General features: G+C 49.0%; 1 protein-coding gene across 8 annotated transcripts in view; it reads left to right on the top strand.

Annotated features, from left to right (window-relative positions):
* The window catches only part of LOC144768502 (copine-1-like), an 854409-nt gene that overhangs the window by 287066 nt on the left and 539592 nt on the right, over positions 1-27751 (top strand). For all 8 annotated transcript variants that reach the window (XM_078652218.1, XM_078652221.1, XM_078652215.1 and 5 more), the window contains one exon: positions 23222-23401. In XM_078652218.1, coding sequence (XP_078508344.1) covers positions 23222-23401 — 180 coding nt within the window. The remainder of the gene's footprint in view (positions 1-23221; positions 23402-27751) is intronic.

The following is a 27751-nucleotide window of genomic DNA, read 5'->3' as shown; positions in this document are numbered from 1 at the left end:
TGTGGCATTCCCTGCAGCCTCAGCAGCAGCCTGCTGTCTGAGGGGTTCAAGGGAAGGGCAGCTCAACTGTTCCTTCCCCAGGTCTGCTCTGGAGGGTCCCCCTGAGCCCAGAAACTCAACTTGATCAAGTTCAAGCTCTTTAGGCTCAGTTTCCCTCAGCTCTGCTAGATCAGCCTCCTCAGAGACTTGATCCTCAACCTGGGGCAAGGGGGAAGGCAAAGCCTTACCCTTACTGCTCTTCTTCTTGGGAGGTGTCTGGTCCATAATTTCAGGATCCAGCACCTGTTCAGTGGGGCATCTTCTGGCCTGTGACCTAGTCACAGCAAGCACATGTGCTGGCAAGCCTAACATCTCCATGTGAGTCCTCTGCTCCACTTCTGACCATTGTGATGACTCCAAATCATTGCCCAACAAACAATCAACTGGGAGGTCTGAACTGACTACAACTTTCTTTTGTCCCTTCACTCCACCCCAGGAGAAAGCTACAATTGCCACACTATGACTAGTAGTGACATTGCTGGCATTGGTCACCAGGAAATCAGTACCTGGCATGATCTGTCCAGGGTCCACAAAGTTAGGTGTCACCATGGTGACACTGGCACAAGTGTCCCTATAGGCCTGAGCCATTTTGCCATTAATCAAAGGTGTCTGCCTGTATTTGCCCAAAGTATTGGGACTTATTTCAGGGGACATATCCATATCCCCTGTACAGACAAGGACAGCCTGAGTGAGTGTGCCAACTAAGTTGTCAGACCCCTCAGTACCCAAGGTTAACCCAACTAATGCCTTGGGAGTGACACTACCACTACTGACTGTACTAGGGGGTGCAGTTGCTTTAGGAGCTGTAGTGGCAGGAGTTTGTCCTCCTCCTCTTTTGGTGCACTCACTAAACCAGTGAGATTTACTTTTGCAGTACTGGCACCACCTTTTGGACTGGCCTTCTTGAGTCTTCTTCTTCTGGGAAGCCTGACCCCCACCCTCTTTGGTTTGTTGGGGACCTGGTGAAGACTTCTGGTCATTTTGCTCATTCTTAACATTACCCTTCTGGTCTGCTTTCTTCTGACCACCCTGGTTCTGGTTCTGGTTCTGCTTGATCCTTGTCCTGACCCATTTGTCTGCCTTCTTTCCCAATTCTTGGGGAGAGGTCAGATCTGAATCAACAAGGTGCTGGTGCAGCAACTGGTTCTGACAATTGTTTAAAATTTGTTCTCTCATCATTAGATTATACAATCCTGTGTAATCTGTAACCTTGCTACCCAGCAACCAGCCCTCCAAAGCCTTAGTGGCACAATCCACAAAATCAGACCAGTCCTGAGACTGAGTTTTCTGGGTGTCTCTGAACAGCAACCTGTACTGCTCAGTGGTTAAACCAAACCCATCAACCAGTGTATTCTTCAGGACCTGGTAATTGTTAGCATCCTCCACTCTTGTAGTGAGGAGCTTATCTCTACCTTTACCATCAAAGGAGAGCCACAGTATAGCTGCCCACTGACTCTGGGGAATGTTCTGCACAGTGCAGGCCCTCTCCAGAGCAGCCATCCATTTCTGGATGTCATCCCCTTGCTTAAAGGGGGGCACTATTTTAGTCAGGTGTTTAGTATCTAAACCCTTCTCTCTATCTCTTGGGAGATTGCTGCCACCAGTGGGAGCTAGCCCACTCATCTGCTGCTCTCTTGCCAGGGCAAGCTTCTCTTTGGCCAGGGCAATTTCTTCCCTTTCAATCCTCAGTTCAGCTTGTCTCATCCTAGCTTCATGCTCCTTTCTCTGAGGGGAAGTAAATCTCCTCTGTGGAGGATTCCTTCTCCCCTGAGAAGAGGCATTAGAGTGCAGAGATCTATTGGAGTCCCTAGAAAGAGATCTATCTCTCCTAACTCCAAGGTTAGGCCCACTTCGGGTTAGTACTGGGGGGCCCCCAGATCCTAGCCCAAGTAAGTCTAAGTTGGTCCTAGTTAGCCTTCTGACTACCTCAAGACCCTTGTCTACCTCATCCCCAGAGAGTACCTCCTCATCCTCCTCCTCAACTGCTGAATCAGTGTTGGGGAGGTCTGGATCCCCAGAGGTTCCCTCTAAGGCTGGCATGCTCTCATGTAACTGAGAGAGCTTTCTGGCATCATATGTCTCTAAGAGACCTATCAGAAAGGGTAGGGTGGGGTTAGACCCCTGTTTCAGTTTCCTGGAGACACAGAGTTGCCTCATCTCCTGAAAATTGAGAGCTGCATATCTTGAAGTGACCTGTGGAGGGTCAACACTGACCAGGGGAGTCTCAGCAGAGTCCCCCTGAGTCGACATGCTTTTCTAGTGAGGTGTAAGTGGTGCACTTACCTACACTATATGTTTGCCTACTGATCCCTTGCTAGAGTTGTAGTTTAGGGTGTGCTAGGCCCTAGGAGCTACAACAGCTGGTTCAGTAGAACTCAGAGTATTCTAAGCTAAGTTATATGTACCTTTAGTACTTATGTGATCTTTCACAAGATATTCTTAGGGCATGTGTGGTAAAACAACAGCAAGCTCAAATCCCAACCGCTGCTCACCAATGTGAGAAGTTGGCCTGATGTGCAGTGCTCACTATTCTAGTGATCACTATATATCAGTCCAAACAACCCTTATTGATGATTGGTTGTAAGTCAACCTTATAGACCAGCTATCCTAGTAGCATGGATACGAGCAGTCTAAGGCTAAGACTCTAGAGGGCGTGTTAAGCCAGCTGTTTTACCATCACATTACCCCTTGAACACCCAGTGAAAGGACACCACACAAGTGTTATGAAAATAAACAATGTATTTATTAGAATCACAACAACCCTGTACTCTTTATGAGGACAGGGTGCTAAGCACACAACAAAACTCTTACGAAAATACTTTTAAGTTAGCACGTTACACAAATGCCCGAGGGGCACGAAAAACCATATACACTAAAAGTGGAATGCGAATTACTAGCAGGTAAGTAACAGTTCTAATAGGCTTTGGAATCGCTAGGACTGGACTAGGGAATCGTTAGATTACTACTAGGAGGCCCAGGGGACTCGGGTGCAGAGTGTGCACTCTCACGCGGGATGCGGGACAAAGTCTATGGAGGCTAGTAAAGGCAAAGTTAGTGTTCACGGGCGAACCCGACCTGGTAGGAAGAAAACGACAGTGGATCCTGACCCTTGGATAGTGAGGCTATGCTGGGACACCGGAGTGCCGAAGTTACCTAGCCCAGGGGCTGCAGCTGCATAGGCCTGAAAAGACGTCGGGGATCTCGTTGCCGGACCGGGAGCCTGGAAGGAAGAAGTTGCTGGCAGGCGACCAGTGAAGGAAAGTTCGATGGATCCAAGCCTGGATCAAGGAAGAAGAAACCTGAAAGCAGAGGGGACCAAGTTCTTGAATCACTAGCCAGTGATTAAGTGGGCACCAGGATGGCACCGGGCGAAGTCACCGCAGTCAGGTGAGTGGGCGCTGCTGGGCTCTGCAGTCTCTCGGACCAGGAGGCGTTGTCGGCGACCAGGATGGAGGTGCGAGCTGTCCCACGAAGGATGAAGTCGTTGGCGTCGAAGTTACCCAGGATTGGGCAACAAGCCTTGGCTAATTCAAGCCCACGCGGTGGACTCAAAATGGCGTCTTGAGTGGACCAGGAGGGTCCAGGGTGCTCCTCTTCTGGAAGGGAGCAAGGGCCAGTCTGGAGCAACCAGACCAGCAGCAGAAATGTCGTCGGGCGTCGTCAGGGAGGCCACAAGCCAACGGGCTAGTAGCCAAACAACGCGGTGAGCAGCGGAAAGCAGAAGGGCCCCACGCAGATCGTGGAGATGCTGGGGGGCTGCTCTTCGGTGCTGGAGCTGCTCAGGGTGGGGGCTTCTCGGACCCCAAAGCACTCACCAGTGGAATACTCGGCGGGCTTGCTGTGCAGAAGTCGTGCAGTCTTGGCGATGGCCGGTCCCTCGAGGTCTCGTCGCACCCACGGTTCTCAGCTGTGCTGTAGAGGTGGGTAGAGGTCAGAGGTGCCAGGGAAGCCGGGTCTCGTCGAGCTGGGCAGTCGGATTCCGGAGGAAGGACGTGCAGCAGACCGCAGTGTTCTGTAGATGGTGCCTGCGGGTGCAGGGTGACTACTCCTTAGTCACAAGGGAGAAATCTTAGGAAGAAGTCTTGAGTTCCTTTCGCAGAAAGTAGTTTCAGGATTCAAAGATGATCTGATTTGGAAGGGGGCCAGTCTCTACCTTTATCCTGTAAAAAGGGGCTGGCACGCGACTAAGTCCTGCCCTATGGGTGGGACTAGGAGGGGGGTGGTTACACCCACTTCCTTGGCGGGCTTTTCCCCAGCACAGGGTCTGGAGTGACCCTGGAACTGGTTCAAGCCGGCCTATGCACAGTGAGCACCGGGGTGCTACTTGCAGTCACCTTCCTCTAAAGCCCTGCCTACCTACAATACACAAAACCCTGTCTGGGACGGTGCTGGCACCGCCCCTGGCAGGAAACCCTTTGTCCTTATCTCCTGCTCTGGGAGGACTCCCAGCAGCAGGAGGGCAGACTTGTGTCTCGGTGGCAGCATCCATTTTGTGGATGCTAAGGCTCTGTCTGACTTTTAACCGGGTTATAGGTTACAGGCATGTCGTGTCCCTCTAGAAGGGTGGAATGCTAACCCCGTCGCCAGAATTGGCGAGGGGTTAGTATTCCAATTCGTATGACACCTTACTCGACATGTTTTGATAAAGCGATACCAGAGTTGGCACATAACCGCGAGGATTATAATGCACTTAAGAGTATATGGTATGCGATATCATGGAAACGGCTAAGGGATAGATCCCGAAAGCCGCAGACAGGCTCAGCTCATGCCAGAGCACCATCTCACACGATTCCAAGCACTCTGCCTTCAGGATTGTTAAGGCCTGCCATAGGAGTGACTGATAGGAGATCTGTGTGTCCATTTTAGGGTTAGATATAGGTATACTATATCTAAAGCAAAGGGTGTTTACACCACCTTGCCCCAGCTGTCGTGCAGCCAGTTGTGTCAGATTTAGGTAGTCAATCCAGGGGTGGCACAATACGTGCTTCAGCCCCTGGGAGACTTCTGGGTGCACCTCAGCCCTGGGTACAGGGACTTGGAGAGGGCCCAGTGCCAATTCAGTACCTGGGTACAATTTGGATAGAGAGAACAGCTAGGCTGTGGGTCTGATTAGCAGGCCCACAGCCAGGGAAAGTCGTAAACCAGTGCAGCAAAAAGCAAAAATCTGGGTGATCATAGGATTGCAGACCCTACTCTCCTACACCACTGACATTCCAGTCACTCACCCTCACAGCCATACACACTCACACACCCGTACAGCCCCTAACACATGCACTTATTAACCCATCACTCACTCATACAGCCACTCGTGTACCCCCTCACACACCCACTTAGACACAAACTGACACTGTCAGCCATTCACCCAACCAGTCAGTGGGCGTATAAGTGCCGCCTGTTTGGATGATTCAATGGGTGTGTGGCTGACTGTAGAAGTGAGCTATTGGGTGTCTCTGAATGTATGGGTGAGTGACTGGTTGTGTGAATGCCTGTTTCTGTAGTAGGGGATCTCTGTGTATAGTCATAATCTAGTGAATAGTCCCGCCCATGTGCGTGGACCCCGGAGCAATCAAAAATAATCTCTTACAGTGTCAAAAAATGCAGAAATGCATAGACACTTAAGAGAGAATTTAAAGACAGATAATGCAGCCAAAAAGGCTACACTGTCCAGTACTTCAACTAGAAATTCCACCATAAAATCCACAAAACAGCAAACCCTGTACAGATTTCCCTTGCTTAACAGCAAAATCCCTCAGGAATGGTAGAGAGAAGAACCTGGACAGACAAGCCCCATAGGCTGCCATTATGTGGCTTAAATAGGATACTGTGCCTTTAAGGAACCTTCCAGAACCTTCTCCCAGTATCCCAGAATGCATAGCAGGTCCAACGTAGCCTCAGTTCTTTTTTCCGGCTCCTGCAAGCAGGACCCTGGAGCATTGAGCTCTCCCTTTTCAAGGGTTTTGTTGGTGTTTTACACTAGATTCGATTTTTGGTGCTTTTAAAGTACTTTGGTGACTTTCTTCTTGAGTTTCTGCACTCTTTTATTGTCCATAATGCCAGCATTATTTGACAAATGCCCGGAGTGCTCCAGGAAGAAGGCCAAGTCAGACCCCCATGAGGTCTGTATTCTCTGCCTTCCCTCTTCCCACATCCCTGAGGACTGTGTGATCTGCAGAGGCTTCTCTGGAAGGACCCTGAAGGAAAGAAAGAAGATCAGACTTCAGGGACTTGAAGAGAGAAGATTGAAGGCACGAGGTGGATCTCCGTCTAGGTCAGTTGCGATGACCACGACGTCGAGAGGAAGGTCCACGGCCAGTTCCCGGTCTCCCCAGGGCTCTGGGTTGAGAAAACGTCGCCCGTCGACGTCGAGGGACGTGTTCCGACCGCCGTCGAAGCCGGTGTCGATCTCCTCGGCGTCGAGTGGTCGACATCGGAGGGCCCGGCGTCGGCGCTCGCCGTCGAGGCGACACCGCCGTTAGCCGTCAAGGACATCGTCGTCGAGGGGATCCTCGTCGTCGAGGCCGCCGTCGAGACGGGAGAAGTCTCCGGCGCCGAAGACGTCGACGTCGAAACATTCAAAGAGATCGACCGTGGATCCTTCGACGTCGAGCGGCCCTTCGGCGTCGACCGTTTCTCACTCTTCGACGTCGAACCGCGTCTACGTCTCGACGTCGACCCCGACCAGATGGACGAACCACGAAACCTTGACGACGGGCGATGGTGCCTCGACGGCGACCTCGACCTCTCCGCTCGTCTCGACGTCGACCTCTTGGATCGTCTCGACGTCGATCTCTTCGAACGTCTCGACGTCGAGACGAGCGGAGAGGTCGAGGTCGCCGTCGAGGCACCATCGCCCGTCGTCAAGGTTTCGTGCTCTTCAGTCTCTGAAGTGGTGGTGCTCGAAGGAGAATCTCCTCAGAGGGGTTCCCTTCCACAAGGACATTCCCACACAGACGGTTGTGACGGATGCGTCTCTCCAAGGCTGGGGAGCGCATTCCGGAGACCTGCAGATTCAAGGGACGTGGTCCCCGACGGAGTCCACGTACCACATCAATTTCCTGGAACTCAGAGCTGTTCACTTGGCACTGAAGGCCTTTCATCCGTCCTTTCAGACCAACTCTCTGCTTGTTCAGACGGACAACACGACAACAATGTATTACCTCAACAAGCAGGGGGGCTCGAGATCGCGCACTCTGTCGCAGGAGGCGCAGGTGATCTGGCACTGGCTTCTGGCTCGAGGACTGTCGATGTAGGAGAGTAGGGTCTGCAATCCTATGATCACCCAGATTTTTGCTTTTTGCTGCACTGGTTTACGACTTTCCCTGGCTGTGGGCCTGCTAATCAGACCCACAGCCTAGCTGTTCTCTCTATCCAAATTGTACTCAGGTACTGAATTGGCCCTGGGCCCTCTCCAAGTCCCTGTACTCAGGGCTGAGGTGCACCCAGAAGTCTCCCAGGGGCTGAAGCATGTATTATGCCACCCCTGGATTGACTAACTAAAACTGACACAACTGGCTGCACGACAGCTGGGGCAAGGTGGTGTACACACCCTTTGCTTTAGATATAGTATACCTATATCTAACCCTAAAATGGACACACAGATCTCCTATCAGTCACTCCTATGGCAGGCCTTGACAATCCTGAAGGCAGAGTGCTTGGAATCGTGTGAGATGGTGCTCTGGCGTGAGCTGAGCCTGTCTGCGGCTTTCGGGATCCATCCCTTAGCCGTTTCCATGATATCGCATACCATATACTCTTAAGTGCATTATAATCCTCGCGGTCATGTGCCAACTCTGGTATCGCTTTATCAAAACATGTCGAGTAAGGTGTCATACGAATTGGAATACTAACCCCTCGCCAATTCTGGCGACGGGGTTAGCATTCCACCCTTCTAGAGGGACACGACATGCCTGTAACCTATAACCCGGTTAAAACTCAGACAGAGCCTTAGCATCCACAAAATGGATGCTGCCACCGAGACACAAGTCTGCCCTCCTGCTGCTGGGAGTCCTCCCAGAGCAGGAGATAAGGACAAAGGGTTTCCTGCCAGGGGCGGTGCCAGCACCGTCCCAGACAGGGTTTTGTGTATTGTAGGTAGGCAGGGCTTTAGAGGAAGGTGACTGCAAGTAGCACCCCGGTGCTCACTATGCATAGGCCGGCTTGAACCAGTTCCAGGGTCACTCCAGACCCTGTGCTGGGGAAAAGCCCGCCAAGGAAGTGGGTGTAACCACCCCCCTCCTAGTCCCACCCATAGGGCAGGACTTAGTCGCGTGCCAGCCCCTTTTTACAGGATAAAGGTAGAGACTGGCCCCCTTCCAAATCAGATCATCTTTGAATCCTGAAACTACTTTCTGCGAAAGGAACTCAAGACTTCTTCCTAAGATTTCTCCCTTGTGACTAAGGAGTAGTCACCCTGCACCCGCAGGCACCATCTACAGAACACTGCGGTCTGCTGCACGTCCTTCCTCCGGAATCCGACTGCCCAGCTCGACGAGACCCGGCTTCCCTGGCACCTCTGACCTCTACCCACCTCTACAGCACAGCTGAGAACCGTGGGTGCGACGAGACCTCGAGGGACCGGCCATCGCCAAGACTGCACGACTTCTGCACAGCAAGCCCGCCGAGTATTCCACTGGTGAGTGCTTTGGGGTCCGAGAAGCCCCGACTCTGAGCAGCTCCAGCTCCGAAGTGCAGCCCCCCAGCATCTCCACGATCTGCGTGGGGCCCTTCTGCTTTCCGCTGCTCACCGCGTTGTTTGGCTACTAGCCAGTTGGCTTGTGGCCTTCCTGACGACGCCCGACGACATTTCTGCTGCTGGTCTGGTTGCTCCAGGCTGGCCCTTGCTCCCTTCCAGAAGAGGAGCACCCCGGACCCTCCTGGTCCACTCAAGACGCCATTTTGAGTCCACCGCGTGGGCTTGAATTAGCCAAGGCTTGTTGCCCAATCCTGGGTAACTTCGACGCCAAAGACTTCATCCTTCGTGGGACAGCTCGCACCTCCATCCTGGTCGCCGACAACGCCTCCTGGTCCGAGAGACTGCAGAGCCCAGCAGCGCCCACTCACCTGACTGCGGTGACTTCGCCCGGTGCCATCCTGGTGCCCACTTAATCACTGGCTAGTGATTCAAGAACTTGGTCCCCTCTGCTTTCAGGTTTTCTTCTTCCTTGATCCAGGCTTGGATCCATCGAACTTTCCTTCACTGGTCGCCTGCCAGCAACTTCCTTCTTCCAGGCTCCTGGTCCGGCAACGAGATCCCCGACGTCTTTTCAGACCTATGCAGCTGCAGCCCCTGGGCTAGGTAACTTCGGCACTTCGGTGTCCCAGCATAGCCTCACTATCCTAGGGTCAGGATCCACTGTCGTTTTCTTCCCACCAGGTCGGGTTCGCCCGTGAACACTAACTTTGTGAATTCTAGCTTCCATAGACTTTGTCCCGCATCCCGCGTGAGAGTGCACACTCTGCACCCGAGTTCCCTAGGCCTCCTGCTAGTAATCTAAAGGTTCAGTAGTCCAGTCCTAGCGATCCCAAAGCCTCTGAGAATCGTTACTTACCTGCTAGTAATTCGCATTCCACTTTTAGCGTATATGGTTTTTCGTGCCCCTCGGGCATTTGTGTAACGTGCTAACTTAAAAGTATTTTCGTAAGAGTTTTGTTGTGTGCTTAGCACCCTGTCCTCATAAAGAGTACAGGGTTGTTGTGATTCTAATAAATACATTGTTTATTTTCATAACACTTGTGTGGTGTCCTTTCACTGGGTGTTCAAGGGGTAATGTGATGGTAAAACAGCTGGCTTAACACGCCCTCTAGAGTCTTAGCCTTAGACTGCTCGTATCCACGCTACTAGGATAGCTGGTCTATAAGGTTGACTTACAACCAATCATCAATAAGGGTTGTTTGGACTGATATATAGTGATCACTAGAATAGTGAACACTGCACATCAGGCCAACTTCTCACATTGGTGAGCAGCGGTTGGGATTTGAGCTTGCTGTTGTTTTACCACACATGCCCTAAGAATATCTTGTGAAAGATCACATAAGTACTAAAGGTACATATAACTTAGCTTAGAATACTCTGAGTTCTACTGAGCCAGCTGTTGTAGCTCCTAGGGCCTAGCACACCCTAAACTACAACTCTAGCAAGGGATCAGTAGGCAAACATATAGTGTAGGTAAGTGCACCACTTACACCTCACTAGAAAAGCATGTCGACTCAGGGGGACTCTGCTGAGACTCCCCTGGTCAGTGTTGACCCTCCACAGGTCACTTCAAGATATGCAGCTCTCAATTTTCAGGAGATGAGGCAACTCTGTGTCTCCAGAAAACTGAAACAGGGGTCTAACCCCACCCTACCCTTTCTGATAGGTCTCTTAGAGACATATGATGCCAGAAAGCTCTCTCAGTTACATGAGAGCATGCCAGCCTTAGAGGGAACCTCTGGGGATCCAGACCTCCCCAACACTGATTCAGCAGTTGAGGAGGAGGATGAGGAGGTACTCTCTGGGGATGAGGTAGACAAGGGTCTTGAGGTAGTCAGAAGGCTAACTAGGACCAACTTAGACTTACTTGGGCTAGGATCTGGGGGCCCCCCAGTACTAACCCGAAGTGGGCCTAACCTTGGAGTTAGGAGAGATAGATCTCTTTCTAGGGACTCCAATAGATCTCTGCACTCTAATGCCTCTTCTCAGGGGAGAAGGAATCCTCCACAGAGGAGATTTACTTCCCCTCAGAGAAAGGAGCATGAAGCTAGGATGAGACAAGCTGAACTGAGGATTGAAAGGGAAGAAATTGCCCTGGCCAAAGAGAAGCTTGCCCTGGCAAGAGAGCAGCAGATGAGTGGGCTAGCTCCCACTGGTGGCAGCAATCTCCCAAGAGATAGAGAGAAGGGTTTAGATACTAAACACCTGACTAAAATAGTGCCCCCCTTTAAGCAAGGGGATGACATCCAGAAATGGATGGCTGCTCTGGAGAGGGCCTGCACTGTGCAGAACATTCCCCAGAGTCAGTGGGCAGCTATACTGTGGCTCTCCTTTGATGGTAAAGGTAGAGATAAGCTCCTCACTACAAGAGTGGAGGATGCTAACAATTACCAGGTCCTGAAGAATACACTGGTTGATGGGTTTGGTTTAACCACTGAGCAGTACAGGTTGCTGTTCAGAGACACCCAGAAAACTCAGTCTCAGGACTGGTCTGATTTTGTGGATTGTGCCACTAAGGCTTTGGAGGGCTGGTTGCTGGGTAGCAAGGTTACAGATTACACAGGATTGTATAATCTAATGATGAGAGAACAAATTTTGAACAATTGTCAGAACCAGTTGCTGCACCAGCACCTTGTTGATTCAGATCTGACCTCTCCCCAAGAATTGGGAAAGAAGGCAGACAAATGGGTCAGGACAAGGATCAAGCAGAACCAGAACCAGAACCAGGGTGGTCAGAAGAAAGCAGACCAGAAGGGTAATGTTAAGAATGAGCAAAATGACCAGAAGTCTTCACCAGGTCCCCAACAAACCAAAGAGGGTGGGGGTCAGGCTTCCCAGAAGAAGAAGACTCAAGAAGGCCAGTCCAAAAGGTGGTGCCAGTACTGCAAAAGTAAATCTCACTGGTTTAGTGAGTGCACCAAAAGAGGAGGAGGACAAACTCCTGCCACTACAGCTCCTAAAGCAACTGCACCCCCTAGTACAGTCAGTAGTGGTAGTGTCACTCCCAAGGCATTAGTTGGGTTAACCTTGGGTACTGAGGGGTCTGACAACTTAGTTGGCACACTCACTCAGGCTGTCCTTGTCTGTACAGGGGATATGGATATGTCCCCTGAAATAAGTCCCAATACTTTGGGCAAATACAGGCAGACACCTTTGATTAATGGCAAAATGGCTCAGGCCTATAGGGACACTTGTGCCAGTGTCACCATGGTGACACCTAACTTTGTGGACCCTGGACAGATCATGCCAGGTACTGATTTCCTGGTGACCAATGCCAGCAATGTCACTACTAGTCATAGTGTGGCAATTGTAGCTTTCTCCTGGGGTGGAGTGAAGGGACAAAAGAAAGTTGTAGTCAGTTCAGACCTCCCAGTTGATTGTTTGTTGGGCAATGATTTGGAGTCATCACAATGGTCAGAAGTGGAGCAGAGGACTCACATGGAGATGTTAGGCTTGCCAGCACATGTGCTTGCTGTGACTAGGTCACAGGCCAGAAAATGCCCCACTGAACAGGTGCTGGATCCTGAAATTATGGACCAGACACCTCCCAAGAAGAAGAGCAGCAAGGGTAAGGCTTTGCCTTCCCCCTTGCCCCAGGTCGAGGATCAAGTCTCTGAGGAGGCTGATCTAGCAGAGCTGAGGGAAACTGAGCCTAAAGAGCTTGAACTTGATCAAGTTGAGTTTCTGGGCTCAGGGGGACCCTCCAGAGCAGACCTGGGGAAGGAACAAGTGAGCTGCCCTTCCCTTGAACCCCTCAGACAGCAGGCTGCTGCTGAGGCTGCAGGGAATGCCACAGGTGCCCATAGGGTATACTGGGAAGATGGACTCCTGTACTCTGAGTCAAGAGACCCCAAGCCTGGTGCAACCAGGAGGCTGGTCATCCCCTTGTCTCTGAGAGGTTTCCTTCTCACCTTGGCCCATGAGATTCCCCTTGCAGGTCATTTAGGTCAGACAAAGACTTGGGACAGGCTTGTCTCACACTTTCACTGGCCCCATATGAATGAGAATACCAAGGAGTTTTGTCGCTCATGTGTCACCTGCCAAGCCAGTGGTAAGTCAGGTGGCACAACAAAGGCCCCCCTCATACCACTACCTGTGGTGGGGGTTCCCTTTGAAAGAGTGGGGATTGACATTGTTGGTCCAATGGAACCCCAGACAGCATCAGGACACAAGTTTATACTGGTGGTGGTGGACCATGCCACCAGGTATCCTGAGGCTATTCCCCTTAGGACCACTACAGCCCCTGTAGTGGCAAGAGCCCTAGTTGGAGTGTTCTCCAGAGTGGGTTTCCCTAAGGAGGTCGTTTCTGACAGAGGTACAAACTTCATGTCAGGATATCTGACTGCCATGTGGAAAGAGTGTGGTGTGAACTACAAGTTCACCACACCCTATCATCCACAATGCAATGGGCTTGTTGAGAGATTCAACAGGACCCTGAAAGGGATGATTCATGGACTACCTGAACCTCTTAGGAGGAGATGGGATGTCCTGATCCCCTGCCTCCTGTTTGCTTACAGAGAGGTCCCACAGAAGGGGGTTGGCTACAGCCCTTTTGAGCTTCTGTATGGGCATCCTGTAAGAGGACCCCTGTGTTTGGTGAAGGAAGGATGGGAGAGACCTCTCAAAAAGCCTGCAACCAACATAGTGGACTATGTACTTGGTCTCCGCTCCAGGATGGCTGAGTATATGGAGAAGGCATCTAAAAACCTTGAGGCCAGCCAGGAACTTCAAAAAGCTTGGCATGACCAAAAGGCTGTACTGACTGTGTACCAGCCAGGACAGAAGGTGTGGGTGCTGGAGCCAGTGGCCCCAGCAGCTCTGAAAGACAAATGGTCTGGGCCCCACACCATCATTGAGCAAAAGGGAGAGGTTACCTACTTGGTGGACCTTGGAACTCCCAGGAGCCCTCTCAGAGTGCTCCATGTTAACAGGCTCAAAGCATATGTTGACAGGAAGGACATGAGCTTGCTCATGGCCACAGATGAGGGACAGGAGGAAGAGAGTGACCCTCTCCCAGACCTGCTCACTCAGAATCCTGATGATGGGTCAGTTGATGGTGTTGTCTTTTGTGGCAGCCTCACTGAACATCAGCAACAGGATTGCAGGCAAGTTCTGCAATCCTTTCGACATATGTTCTCTCTGACACCCAGCCAAACTGATTGGTGTACCCATGATGTTGACACTGGAGACAGTCTGCCTGTCAAGAGTAAAATCTACAGACAGCCTGATCATGTTAGAGACTGCATAAAAACTGAAGTGCAGAAAATGTTGGAACTGGGAGTCATTGAGCCCTCAGATAGCCCTTGGGCTAGCCCAGTAGTTCTAGTGCCAAAACCTCACACCCAGGGTGGTAAGAGAGAGATGAGGTTTTGCGTAGACTACAGAGGCCTCAATGCAGTCACTAAGACTGATGCCCACCCAATCCCAAGAGCAGATGAGCTTATAGATAGATTGGCTTCTGCCAACTTCTTAAGCACATTTGATTTGACAGCTGGGTATTGGCAAATCAGGTTAGCTGAGGAAGCCAAACCTAAGACAGCATTTTCTACCCCTGGAGGGCATTATCAATTTGTGGTAATGCCCTTTGGACTGAAAAATGCACCTGCCACCTTCCAAAGGTTGGTGAATCAAGTCCTCACTGGGCTGGATGACTTCTGTGCAGCATATCTGGACGATATTGCTGTCTTTAGCTCCACCTGGGAGGATCACCTGGTCCACCTGAGGAAAGTGTTAGAGGCCCTGCAAAAGGCAGGCCTCACTATCAAGGCCACAAAGTGCCAGATAGGGCAGACACAGGTTGTATACCTGGGCCACCTTGTAGGTGGAGGCCAGGTTCAGCCACTGGAGAGTAAGATACAGGCCATCAAGGACTGGACTCCTCCAATCACCCAGACTCAGGTTCGAGCTTTCTTGGGCCTGACTGGGTACTATAGGAAGTTTGTCAGAAATTATGGGTCCATAGTGACCCCCCTTAATGACCTGACAAGCAAGAAGATGCCAAAGAAAGTTCAGTGGACAGCAAGCTGTCAGAAAGCATTCAATGACCTAAAGCAGGCCATGTGCACAGCACCTATCCTCAAGAGTCCAGATTACTCCAAGCCATTCATTGTCCAAACAGATGCTTCTGAGTTGGGTGTGGGAGCTGTTCTGTCTCAACTGAATTTTGATGGTAATGATCAGCCTATTGCTTTCATTAGTAGAAGGTTGACACCCAGAGAGAAAAATTGGTCAGCTATTGAGAGGGAGGCCTTTGCTGTGGTCTGGGCCCTGAAGAAGCTGAGGGCCTACTTGTTTGGCACTCACTTCACCATTCAGACAGACCATAAGCCCCTCTTGTGGCTAAATCAGATGAAGGGTGAAAACCCCAAACTGCTTAGGTGGTCCATTTCCCTACAGGGGATGGATTTTACAGTGGAGCATAGACCTGGGACTGATCACAGCAATGCTGATGGGCTCTCCAGGTATTTCCACTTAGAGCAAGAAGACTCACCTGGTCAAGGTTAGCTTATTGTCCCAAAGTTTGGGGGGGGGTCATGTAGGAGAGTAGGGTCTGCAATCCTATGATCACCCAGATTTTTGCTTTTTGCTGCACTGGTTTACGACTTTCCCTGGCTGTGGGCCTGCTAATCAGACCCACAGCCTAGCTGTTCTCTCTATCCAAATTGTACTCAGGTACTGAATTGGCCCTGGGCCCTCTCCAAGTCCCTGTACTCAGGGCTGAGGTGCACCCAGAAGTCTCCCAGGGGCTGAAGCATGTATTATGCCACCCCTGGATTGACTAACTAAAACTGACACAACTGGCTGCACGACAGCTGGGGCAAGGTGGTGTACACACCCTTTGCTTTAGATATAGTATACCTATATCTAACCCTAAAATGGACACACAGATCTCCTATCAGTCACTCCTATGGCAGGCCTTGACAATCCTGAAGGCAGAGTGCTTGGAATCGTGTGAGATGGTGCTCTGGCGTGAGCTGAGCCTGTCTGCGGCTTTCGGGATCCATCCCTTAGCCGTTTCCATGATATCGCATACCATATACTCTTAAGTGCATTATAATCCTCGCGGTCATGTGCCAACTCTGGTATCGCTTTATCAAAACATGTCGAGTAAGGTGTCATACGAATTGGAATACTAACCCCTCGCCAATTCTGGCGACGGGGTTAGCATTCCACCCTTCTAGAGGGACACGACATGCCTGTAACCTATAACCCGGTTAAAACTCAGACAGAGCCTTAGCATCCACAAAATGGATGCTGCCACCGAGACACAAGTCTGCCCTCCTGCTGCTGGGAGTCCTCCCAGAGCAGGAGATAAGGACAAAGGGTTTCCTGCCAGGGGCGGTGCCAGCACCGTCCCAGACAGGGTTTTGTGTATTGTAGGTAGGCAGGGCTTTAGAGGAAGGTGACTGCAAGTAGCACCCCGGTGCTCACTATGCATAGGCCGGCTTGAACCAGTTCCAGGGTCACTCCAGACCCTGTGCTGGGGAAAAGCCCGCCAAGGAAGTGGGTGTAACCACCCCCCTCCTAGTCCCACCCATAGGGCAGGACTTAGTCGCGTGCCAGCCCCTTTTTACAGGATAAAGGTAGAGACTGGCCCCCTTCCAAATCAGATCATCTTTGAATCCTGAAACTACTTTCTGCGAAAGGAACTCAAGACTTCTTCCTAAGATTTCTCCCTTGTGACTAAGGAGTAGTCACCCTGCACCCGCAGGCACCATCTACAGAACACTGCGGTCTGCTGCACGTCCTTCCTCCGGAATCCGACTGCCCAGCTCGACGAGACCCGGCTTCCCTGGCACCTCTGACCTCTACCCACCTCTACAGCACAGCTGAGAACCGTGGGTGCGACGAGACCTCGAGGGACCGGCCATCGCCAAGACTGCACGACTTCTGCACAGCAAGCCCGCCGAGTATTCCACTGGTGAGTGCTTTGGGGTCCGAGAAGCCCCGACTCTGAGCAGCTCCAGCTCCGAAGTGCAGCCCCCCAGCATCTCCACGATCTGCGTGGGGCCCTTCTGCTTTCCGCTGCTCACCGCGTTGTTTGGCTACTAGCCAGTTGGCTTGTGGCCTTCCTGACGACGCCCGACGACATTTCTGCTGCTGGTCTGGTTGCTCCAGGCTGGCCCTTGCTCCCTTCCAGAAGAGGAGCACCCCGGACCCTCCTGGTCCACTCAAGACGCCATTTTGAGTCCACCGCGTGGGCTTGAATTAGCCAAGGCTTGTTGCCCAATCCTGGGTAACTTCGACGCCAAAGACTTCATCCTTCGTGGGACAGCTCGCACCTCCATCCTGGTCGCCGACAACGCCTCCTGGTCCGAGAGACTGCAGAGCCCAGCAGCGCCCACTCACCTGACTGCGGTGACTTCGCCCGGTGCCATCCTGGTGCCCACTTAATCACTGGCTAGTGATTCAAGAACTTGGTCCCCTCTGCTTTCAGGTTTTCTTCTTCCTTGATCCAGGCTTGGATCCATCGAACTTTCCTTCACTGGTCGCCTGCCAGCAACTTCCTTCTTCCAGGCTCCTGGTCCGGCAACGAGATCCCCGACGTCTTTTCAGACCTATGCAGCTGCAGCCCCTGGGCTAGGTAACTTCGGCACTTCGGTGTCCCAGCATAGCCTCACTATCCTAGGGTCAGGATCCACTGTCGTTTTCTTCCCACCAGGTCGGGTTCGCCCGTGAACACTAACTTTGTGAATTCTAGCTTCCATAGACTTTGTCCCGCATCCCGCGTGAGAGTGCACACTCTGCACCCGAGTTCCCTAGGCCTCCTGCTAGTAATCTAAAGGTTCAGTAGTCCAGTCCTAGCGATCCCAAAGCCTCTGAGAATCGTTACTTACCTGCTAGTAATTCGCATTCCACTTTTAGCGTATATGGTTTTTCGTGCCCCTCGGGCATTTGTGTAACGTGCTAACTTAAAAGTATTTTCGTAAGAGTTTTGTTGTGTGCTTAGCACCCTGTCCTCATAAAGAGTACAGGGTTGTTGTGATTCTAATAAATACATTGTTTATTTTCATAACACTTGTGTGGTGTCCTTTCACTGGGTGTTCAAGGGGTAATGTGATGGTAAAACAGCTGGCTTAACACGCCCTCTAGAGTCTTAGCCTTAGACTGCTCGTATCCACGCTACTAGGATAGCTGGTCTATAAGGTTGACTTACAACCAATCATCAATAAGGGTTGTTTGGACTGATATATAGTGATCACTAGAATAGTGAACACTGCACATCAGGCCAACTTCTCACAGTCGATAACGGCCACCCATCTGCCAGGTGTGCAGAATGTTCAGGCAGACGAACTGAGCAGACTCATTCAGGAAAACCACGAATGGGTCATAAACGACGAAGTACTAGGAGAAGTCTTCGCAAGGTGGGGAACTCCAGACGTAGATCTGTTCGCCACCGCCGAAAACAGCAAATGCCGAGGCTTCGCCTCCAGGTACTACAAGCCGGGGACGCTGGGGAACGCGTTATGGATCAACTGGTCGAACAGCTTTCTGTACGCTTTTCCACCGATTCCCCTGATTCCGGCGGTTCTCATCAAGCTGGCCCAATCCAGGGCGAGAATGATTCTGATTGCCCCGGAATGGCCCAGACAGTGGTGGTTCACGGACCTGCTTCACCGGTCTCTCCTTCCTCACATGAAGCTGCCGTGCAGGCCGGACCTTCTCACGAAGTTCGGGGGGCGGATGGTGCACCCCAACCTCTCGTCTTTGAGTTTGGCGGCATGGCTCCTGAAATAGTGCAATATGGCCATCTGAATCTCCCAGAGGATTGTATGGACATACTGAAGGAGGCTAAGCGTCCTTCCACTAGGACTTCCTATGCTTACAAGTGGAAGAGGTTTTGCATCTCGTGCAAGTCTAAGAACTATGACCCTACGACATGCAAGGAAGATGTCATCCTTCCATATCTGCTACATCTGGCGCAGTCGGGGCCTTAATGTCCATTCCATTAAGGTTCATCTGGCTGCTTTGACTGCCTACAGGAAAGGCCCTTCACAGACTTCCTTTTTCCAGATCCCTGTGATCAAAGATTTTTTGGAAGGCTTGAAGAAAGTGTTCCCTCCTGTCAGGCTTCCTTCGCCTTCATGGGACCTGAATGTGGTGCTGTCCAGATTGATGAAGGAGCCCTTTGAACCCATTCATAAGGCTTCGTTGCAGCACCTGTCCTGGAAGGCGGCGTTCCTCGTGGCCATTACATCGGCCCGCAGGGTGAGTGAGATTCAGGCATTGTGTTGCCAAGAACCTTATACTGTATTTCATAATGCTAAGGTTGTTATGCGTACTCACCCTAAGTTTCTTCCCAAGGTTGTTTCTGATTTTCATATCAACCAGACTATCACTTTGCCTACGTTCTCTCAGAATCCTTCATCTCCAGCGGAAAGGTCTTTACATTCCCTGGATGTGAGGAGGGTGCTGAAGTTTTATCTTGATAAGACTAAGGATATTCGTAGGTCAGACCAATTGTTCATCAATTATGGCTCAGTCAGGACTGGTCTTGCTACCTCTAAACAGTCCATCTCGAGGTGGATTGTGTCCTGCATACAGTTGTGTTACTGCAAAGCTAATAAGACCTTAGGGGGCAAACCTAAGGCTCATTCCACCAGGGGCAAAGCTGCTACGACAGCTATGCTTCGTAATGTTCCCATTGCAGAGATCTGCAAGGCGGCCACTTGGAATTCGGTCCATACCTTTGCTAAGCATTACTGCCTGGACACTGATGCCAGGGCAGACGCTCAGGTTGGGCAGGCTTCGCTGCGGAATCTGTTCGCACAATAGTGGCGTAATTTTTTGTTCTCCACCGCCGCTTGGTGTGGGGATGGGCTTGCCATTCTATTCACTAGATTATGACTATACACAGAGATCCCCTACTACAGAAGGAGTAGTTTCTGTCCTGTAACTCCAGTTCTGTAGTAGGGGTATCTCTGTTATAGTCATAAGCGCCCTCCCGCCTCCCCGGTGGAGAGTTATTCATGTTCATAATGCTACAGGTCTGGCGTTTTTTACGCCTTCAAAAAGAACTGAGGCTAAGTTGGACCTGCTATGCATTCTGGGATACTGGGAGAAGGTTCTGGAAGGTTCCTTAAAGGCACAGTATCCTATTTAAGCCACATAATGGCAGCCTATGGGGCTTGTCTGTCCAGGTTCTTCTCTCTATCATTCCTGAGGGATTTGCTGTTAAGCAAGGGAAATCTGTACAGGCTTTGCTGTTTTGTGGATTTTATGGTGGAATTTCTAGTTGAAGTACTGGACAGTGTAGCCTTTTTGGCTGCATTATCCGTCTTTAAATTCTCTCTTAAGTGTCTATGCATTTCTGCATTTTTTGACACTGTAAGAGATTATTTTTGATTGCTCCGGGGTCCACGCACATGGGCGGGACTATTCACTAGATTATGACTATAACAGAGATACCCCTACTACAGAACTGGAGTTACAGGACAGAAACTACTCCATCTGTCCGTTGGTGTCTAAATGGCTGTATGGGTGTGTGAGTGGGTACACGACTGGCTGTATGGGTGAGTGATTGGTTGTCTGAGCACCTGGATGGGTGTCTGAGGTGTCTGTGTGGGTGGGTGAGGGGATGTATGACTGCCTGTATGGAAGAGTGAGTGGATGAGTTAGTGCCTCTGAGTTAGTGAGTGTGTCAAGGGCTTTATGGGTGAGTGTGTGTATTGCTGTCAGTGAGTGAGTGAGTGAGTGCAAGTGTAAGTGATATATTGGTGAGTAACCAGGTATTTGAAAGGCACTAAAGCTGAGTGGGATATGTCTGTGACTGTATGGGTGAGTTAATGTGGCTGTATGGTTGAGTGTGTGCTTTTGTCAATGACTGTATAGGTGAGTGAGTATGTACAAGTATCTGTACGAGTAAGTAACTATGGGTGAGTGAGTAGGGGTGTCAGTAGCTCTCTGGGTGACACTCAGTGTATGAGTGGCTGAATGGGTGTAAGTTTGGATGTCAGTGGCTGTATTAAGTTTGTGGATGTGAGAGTGGCTGTATGGGTGAGTGAGTGGATGTGTGTGTATGAATCAGTGAGTAAATGTGGAAGTACTGGTATGGGTGATTACATGGGTTTGAGAATGGTAGTCTGTAAGTTGGAGTGAGTGTATGAAAAGTTATGTGGGGATTTGAGTTGGTGCCTCCGATTCTGTGGATGATGTCTTCAGTGATGTCACTAACCATTCCATGAGTGATGGAATATGTGAGGTCATAAGCAGTGCATTATGGGGCGCAAGTTAGTTAGCTCAGCTGAATTTCACTGGTTTTGTACCAGTGAAACCTGAGCCTAACTTTAACATCCCTGTAACCTTTGGGTTTTTACAGTGAATTTTTAAGTTTTTGTAAATGCTAATTTCGAACTATAGCCTCCCTGTAACCTTTGTTTTCTTCAGTGAACTTCTGTGCTTTTTAGAGTAGTAGTTATGTGTTTGCAGAATGGTGGCGAAAGGGGGCTGGGCCTCTGACCAGCTCTCAGCAATCCCACTGTGTAGGACTTGAAGGAGGTTACAGGAAGGCTTCTTGGTCCTCAAGGTCCCTCAGAAGTAAAGAGGACGTCATCTCCCAACCAGTAGTGCACCACGAGCCACGTTTGCAGAGTGGTAGAGAAAGAGGGCATGGCCCCCGAAGACCTCTTGGCAATCCTGCTGTGTGGGTCTTACTGGAGGTAACAGGAAGGCTTGTTGGTCCCCAAGGACCCTCAAGAGCCAAGGCGAATTCATCCTGAACTAGTAGTGCCCCTGGAGAGGCGCGTTTGCAGAGTGCAGGAGAAAGGGAACGTGGCCACCGAAAACATATCAGCAAACACACTGTGTGGGACTTACTGGAGATAATAGGAGGGGTATTTTGGCCTTAAGGACATCTTTGGGGACCAGCAACCCCTCCTGTTACCTCCACCAAGTCCTACACAGCGGGATTGCTGACACCTCATGGGACGCCATGCCCCCTTTATCCACCACTCTGCGGACGCACTATTAGTAGGGAGATTAAGTCCCCTTTGGTATTGAGGGTTCTCTAGAGCCGTCTTACTAACTTTGTCAACTACACGCAGGACCTAGGACTCTAATTCAACCAATCCAAAACATTTAGTATGGAATGTGGGAGAAGGTCAGCGAAGTATCGCAATATGAAATATGAAAATCAATGGCACAAATATTGGCACTAAAATTACATTCTGATATTAGGTTATATTATTTGACAAGGTGGGGTCATGGATCCACTCAATCCATTCCAGGAAGTTACAGTTTAGGAAGTCAACCATGGCCTTGACAACTTTGCCAGGAGATTATCTAAGAGCCCCTCAATGAAATGTAAACGTTTAGATAGCTAAATGTGTCTCTTTTGCTACATATGGGGAGGGAGTGTGGAGACATGCTAACTGTAGGGCGTTGCAAACAGTGGAAAATGAGTTGTTGAAATATCTTCTTGCTATTCACAAGAGCTCCTTGTCCTCCGTTTGTCACACAGAACTTGGAATGCGGCTTCTTCTCATATTGCTACAACCCATTTTACTATGGCACAAAATCTGGACATCCGATTACACTGGTCTAAACTGTGCCCTCATCTGGGACTGTCTTAATATGGGCGTATCTTTGCTCATTCCCTGGCGGTTCTATATTAAATGCGTTTTTTGCAATTTGGGGCACCCACACTTTTATGAGAAGCTTGAATCCTTGGAAGCTATAAGAAGTCAAGCCCTAAAACGTTAATGCTGTAGCATTTCGATAACTTAAGCTGTCCAATGAGCCACTGAAACCCAGTGTATTAAAGAACCAATCCATGTTGATTACGCATAGTATGCTGCCCTACCTTAAGGTCATATTTAATCCCAGGCACTGGTTTGACCTTACTCACCTCGGAATGGATATTTACCATCGACTAACTAGCTTTCCTGTAGTGAACGATTCGTTTGCAACATTAGTAAATTGCCCTTGCGATCATTTGTTGATTCAGTGTTCCATGCATGTACTGTTCTTCTGTAAATTATACTAACCAGAGGAAGCGCTATATCCTCCCTGTGTTACGTCCCCTTAACTTCCCACAATGTCGCTCTGCTTACCTCTTATTACAATTTTGACCTACCATGGAGATACGCTGTAACATGGCAAGTTTCTAGTGGGCTGTTTTTAATGTCAGAAAGAAAGCTTAACTGTAACAGTGCCTATTTGGACTGGGTGATGTTTAACCATAAAAAGGACATTTTAACTAAGTGTAATAATTGTTCTTGTGTCCCATTTTTTTTAAATGCGCGGCTTTTATTTTATATCCTGCTCTTTTAAAGTTTAACAGTATATTTTTCTGTGTTTAGTTTGTATTGTGTTGCCAAGACGTAACGAAGTTAGCAGCGTCTATTTGTATAAAGTTTTAAGGTATTTTAATGTGCTGTATTGTGCTTTTATGATTTTTAAATGAAATCGAATAAAGTATTTACTTACATGACAAGAGTACAACATGTGTGTGAAGTGTAGTTTGTAATCCAACCATGTTTTCTTTTGTAGTTGACTCGAACTGAAAGAATAAAGAATTGCCAAAAGCCTGAATTCTCCACAAAGCCAGTCCTCGATTACTACTTTGAAAAAGTGCAGAACCTGAAGTTTGGTGTCTATGACATCGACAACAAATCTTTCGATTTGAATGACGATGACTACCTTGGAGGGCTTGAATGCACATTGGCTCAGGTACTTTTGTGTACTGATTGCAGAAATTAGTGGGAAAAGGTGTGTGTGAGGGTGCTTAATTCAATTCCGTGTTCTCCAGCATTGGACCTTTTTATTGAGTTGCATGATTGAAGCACTCCCATTCTTCAAACTGGTTAGCCCAAGTAATTGTTCTGGATTTAGGGACATTTTAAAACTGTTTACTGCTATTTCAGTGTTTGGGTTCCTTGAAATGTGATGGCTTTGCACCTAAACCAACTGTAGTCCGTGAGGTGGAGATGTAAAGGTTCACTACTCTGCCAGACATAATTTCAGTTAACACAAATTGTTATTAGGGGCCCAGGGAGATAGCCCAACTGTCACTATGGCAGAGAAAGAACAAAAGATATCTCTTAGAGTCCTACTCAGACTGTAGACAGAAGATTTGTACAGATGTCTGCAAGCACAATCAGTGTATCTATTGTCTTTATCCTTGTCAAAAGGTTTCATGCAGCGACATGTGTAAGACATTTCTCCTGAAGGCTCTTAAGGACAGAGAAAAGAGGCTGACTCTGTCCTCTGGAGTAGAGGACAAATTTCCTTTCCAAAGGGGATGCCCCCTCATCCAGATATGAGTGTATGAAAAGTGCTTCTCCGTGCACTAACACAAAGGTGGTGCTAAAAAGGAAGCTTATGGCACGTTTCAGCTGAAATGTGAATATTACTATCCCTTAAACATGTTCAAAGCATGTGTGTTGTGTAGTCAGGGGTAGTATGCGCTATATAAATGCAATTACAATACAATACTAAGGTGATTCCTCCTCTAGGTTATAATGTGCATGGGCATTGACTCCATTATTAGATTGTTTTCTATCATCGGTTTCGGACGTATATTGCGGTGCTCGGGTTCGAGACAGTTTTTTGTGATCCCTTCAGTACGCAATCCACTCGACCCTCATCGGTATTGTTTTGAATGCGTTTCCTATTCCTTGCATATCGAAAATCAGAAGTTTCCCTACGCGGGTCCGAACAATCCAACCGCAGCCTTTGGGCCTAGCCCGTTTGAGTTATCTTCCACTTGACAGCAACTCCTTTGAGCAATTCGCTGATGAAACGGACTCAGTTTCAATTCTGCCCTCAGTGCTGCTCTAAATACCTGCGTACCGATCTTCACACAGTCTATCTGTGTCTCTCCCTGGAGCACAGATAAGAGGATTTGAAGCCTGCCGGTCATTTCGATCCAAGAAACCATTGTGGGACCATCCTGCTTGACATAGATGCAAAGACTGAGTATTAAAGACAATCCCGATATATATGGAGGACAAGATCACTAGAGGAAGAGAATTTCTCTGTTCAAGACTACAATTCTGAACTCAAAATCGAACTGGAGTCCCAAGATGTTCCAGCTGGTCAAGGTACCTTGAGTGCACAAACCCCTTTGCATACACAAAAGTCAGTTTCCAATAAACCACTTCAAGGCCACCACTGCCATTTGGCCATGGTTGGCATTGAGATTCTGCTTCGAATGCTCCGGCTCTGCACGGTAAGCACCAGCAAAGCCTTCCCGCTCCAGCATGAGCCGAAATGCCACCCCATTGGCTCCTAAATCTTCGGTTTCAAAGGACAAGAAATAGAAGGCTGGTTCGGCTTTGAAAATGTTGGGAGCACTTCAGACACCCTCTAATAGAGGTTTCTTTCGTAGCTCGTTCTATAGGGGAGGTTCAAAAACTACCTCCGCAGATGCCTCTGTATCTAAATACAGGCCCCAAACTCAATCCTCTCCCTCTACAGGATTTCTACAGAAGAGGATATAGGGGTAACCACTCCAAAGATAGAGGTACACCAACCTGTACCTCCCATTACCAACAAGCTGTAATTCCATAACAGTTTTCCCCGATCATCTTACACCTGTTGGGGGACGTCTACCACAGTTTCTTCCCACTTGGCAATCAATAACATCAGACAAGTGGGTGTTATATATTATCGAACATGGTTATTGCCTGGAGCTCACCAGCAATCCTCCCTATATCCCACCTCACACCCACAGGCTCTCTCTGGAGTACCATCAACTGCTCCGACAGGAAGTACAAGCTCTTAACAAAAGGAGCTATAGAACAAGTTCAAATACATCATCACGGGTTAGGGGTTTACTTGCTTTACTTCCTAATTCCCAAAAAGTACCATTCTCTACGACCAATTTTAGATCTCAGGCCTTTAAACCTATACATACTATAGCACATACTTGCACTTCCATATGGTCACACTTCTACAAGTGCTTCCACTCTTACAGCAAGGCAACTTGTCAGCACAAGAATTAAAGGAAGCACATTTTTCACATCCCTATTCACCCAGCACATTGCAAATCTATCAGATAGCAGAAAAAAGTATTTCAATTCAATGTACTCCCATTCGGAGTTAATACTGCACCCAGAGTATTCACCAAATGCCTAGCAGTGGTAGGAGCTCATCTAGGTTGACAACCGATTCATGTCTTCCCATTTCTAGATGATGGGCGTATCAAAGCTAACACATACTACAGGTGTCCACAATACACTCAGATTGCCATCAATATTCTACATGTGATTCACAGTCAATGCCCAATAATACCATCTTCAGCCTTCACAGCTGCAGCCCTATCAAGGTGCTATGCTCAACACTCAAACATGTCTAGCCTATTCAAATGCAGCCAGGGTTCAAAAGTTAAAAAAACTGCTACCACAATTCCCAACTAATCCATGTCTAATAGTAAGAACTTTCATGTAACTAGTAGGGATGATGGCATCATGCATTGCCATAGTGTCTCATGCGAGATTGAACATGCGTCCCCTACAGGAATGCTTAGCACGCCAGTGGAATCAATCACAGGGACAACTACATGATCTAGGGTTGGTAGACAGCCTCACCCATTGCTCTCTGCAGTGGTGGAACACACAAAACTTATCAAAGGGCGGGTCTTTGTCGACCCTGTACAACAGATGGTGCTAACAGTCAATGCGTTCCTCACAGGGTGGGGTTCCCACTTACAATACTTAACAGTTCAAGGACTATGGGACATCAAACACCAAAGTCTTCATATCAACTTCCTTAAAGCTTCAAGCTATTCACCTAGCACTCCAAGCGTTTCTACCTCACCTTATAGGCAAGGTTGTCGTAGTCTGTACGGACATTGACAGCCATGTACAATAATTGGGGGAGGCCACTCTCTTTAGTTATCACTCCTCTCTGACCATTTGGCGTTGGGCAATACATCACCAAATCCAACTGCTAGCAGATCACCTACCAGGGACAGACTACAACTTTGCAGGATGCGGCAACAAGTCCACGAGTGGGAACTCCACCCCCAAGTCCTCCTCCCATACTTCACAAGTGGGAATTTCCCCAAAGATCTTTCCGCAACAGCAGAGAAAACAAAATCCCCAAACTTGGTCTCCAGGTTCCCTCACCCTCTATCCAAAGGGAATGCCCTATATAAGAATTGGTCAGCAATATTGGTCTACGCTTTTCCTCCCCTCCCACTTCCATTTCTGGTTCGGAAGCTCAGGCAGATGTCTCTCACCCTCATTCTAGTGGCTCCCACATGGGCTCTTCAGCCATGGTTCACCACACTACTTGAACTTTCGGTAGCTCCAGATGAGAAGCTTCACTTGTCCCCAAACCACCTTACTCAGAATCATGGTGAAATGAGACATCCAAACCCCAAGAAGCTCAACCTAGCAACTTGGCTCCTGAAGTCCTAGAGTTTGGATATCTAAATCTACCACCGGACTGCATGACTATTCTTAAAGAAGCATGTAAACCTACCACTAGAATGTGCTACGCTGCAAAGTGGAAAAGGTTTGTTATCTGTTGTAATAACCAAACAATTGACCCACTAAATACATCTATACAAACAATTATTTATTGCTAGCAGCTATAGTATTCAGGTCTTGCCTACAGCTCCATACGTCTACACCTGTGGCTGCCTATCTTCAAAACAGACAACACTTATCTTTATTTAAAATACCAGTAATTAAAGCTTTTATGGAAGATCTTAAGAGTGATAAAACCAAAAGTTCCACCTGCATGGAACCTGAATATTGTTCTAACAAGACTTATGGGTCCACCGTTTGAACCTTTGCATAACTGTCCCGTCCAGTTTCTCTCCAGGAAGGTTGCTTTCTTAATTAAAGCCACCTCACTGAGACGTGTAAGGGAACTTCAGGCACTATCCTTAGAAGAACCATTCTTTCAGCTTCATAGAGATAGGGTAGTTCTTTGTGACAACCTGAAATTCCTTCCAAAGGTGGTGTCAACTTATATCAACCAATCGGTTGAGCTACCTGTTCTCTTCCCTCAACCAGAATCTGTAGCAAAGGGTGCTCTTAATACATTAGATGTCAAAAGAGCATTAAT

Source organism: Lissotriton helveticus, chromosome 7, assembly GCF_964261635.1.
Source record: "Lissotriton helveticus chromosome 7, aLisHel1.1, whole genome shotgun sequence".
NCBI classification, from domain to species: domain Eukaryota; kingdom Metazoa; phylum Chordata; class Amphibia; order Caudata; family Salamandridae; genus Lissotriton; species Lissotriton helveticus.
Note: the sequence above shows the minus strand (reverse complement) of the source record. Positions and strands in the feature narration are given on the sequence as shown.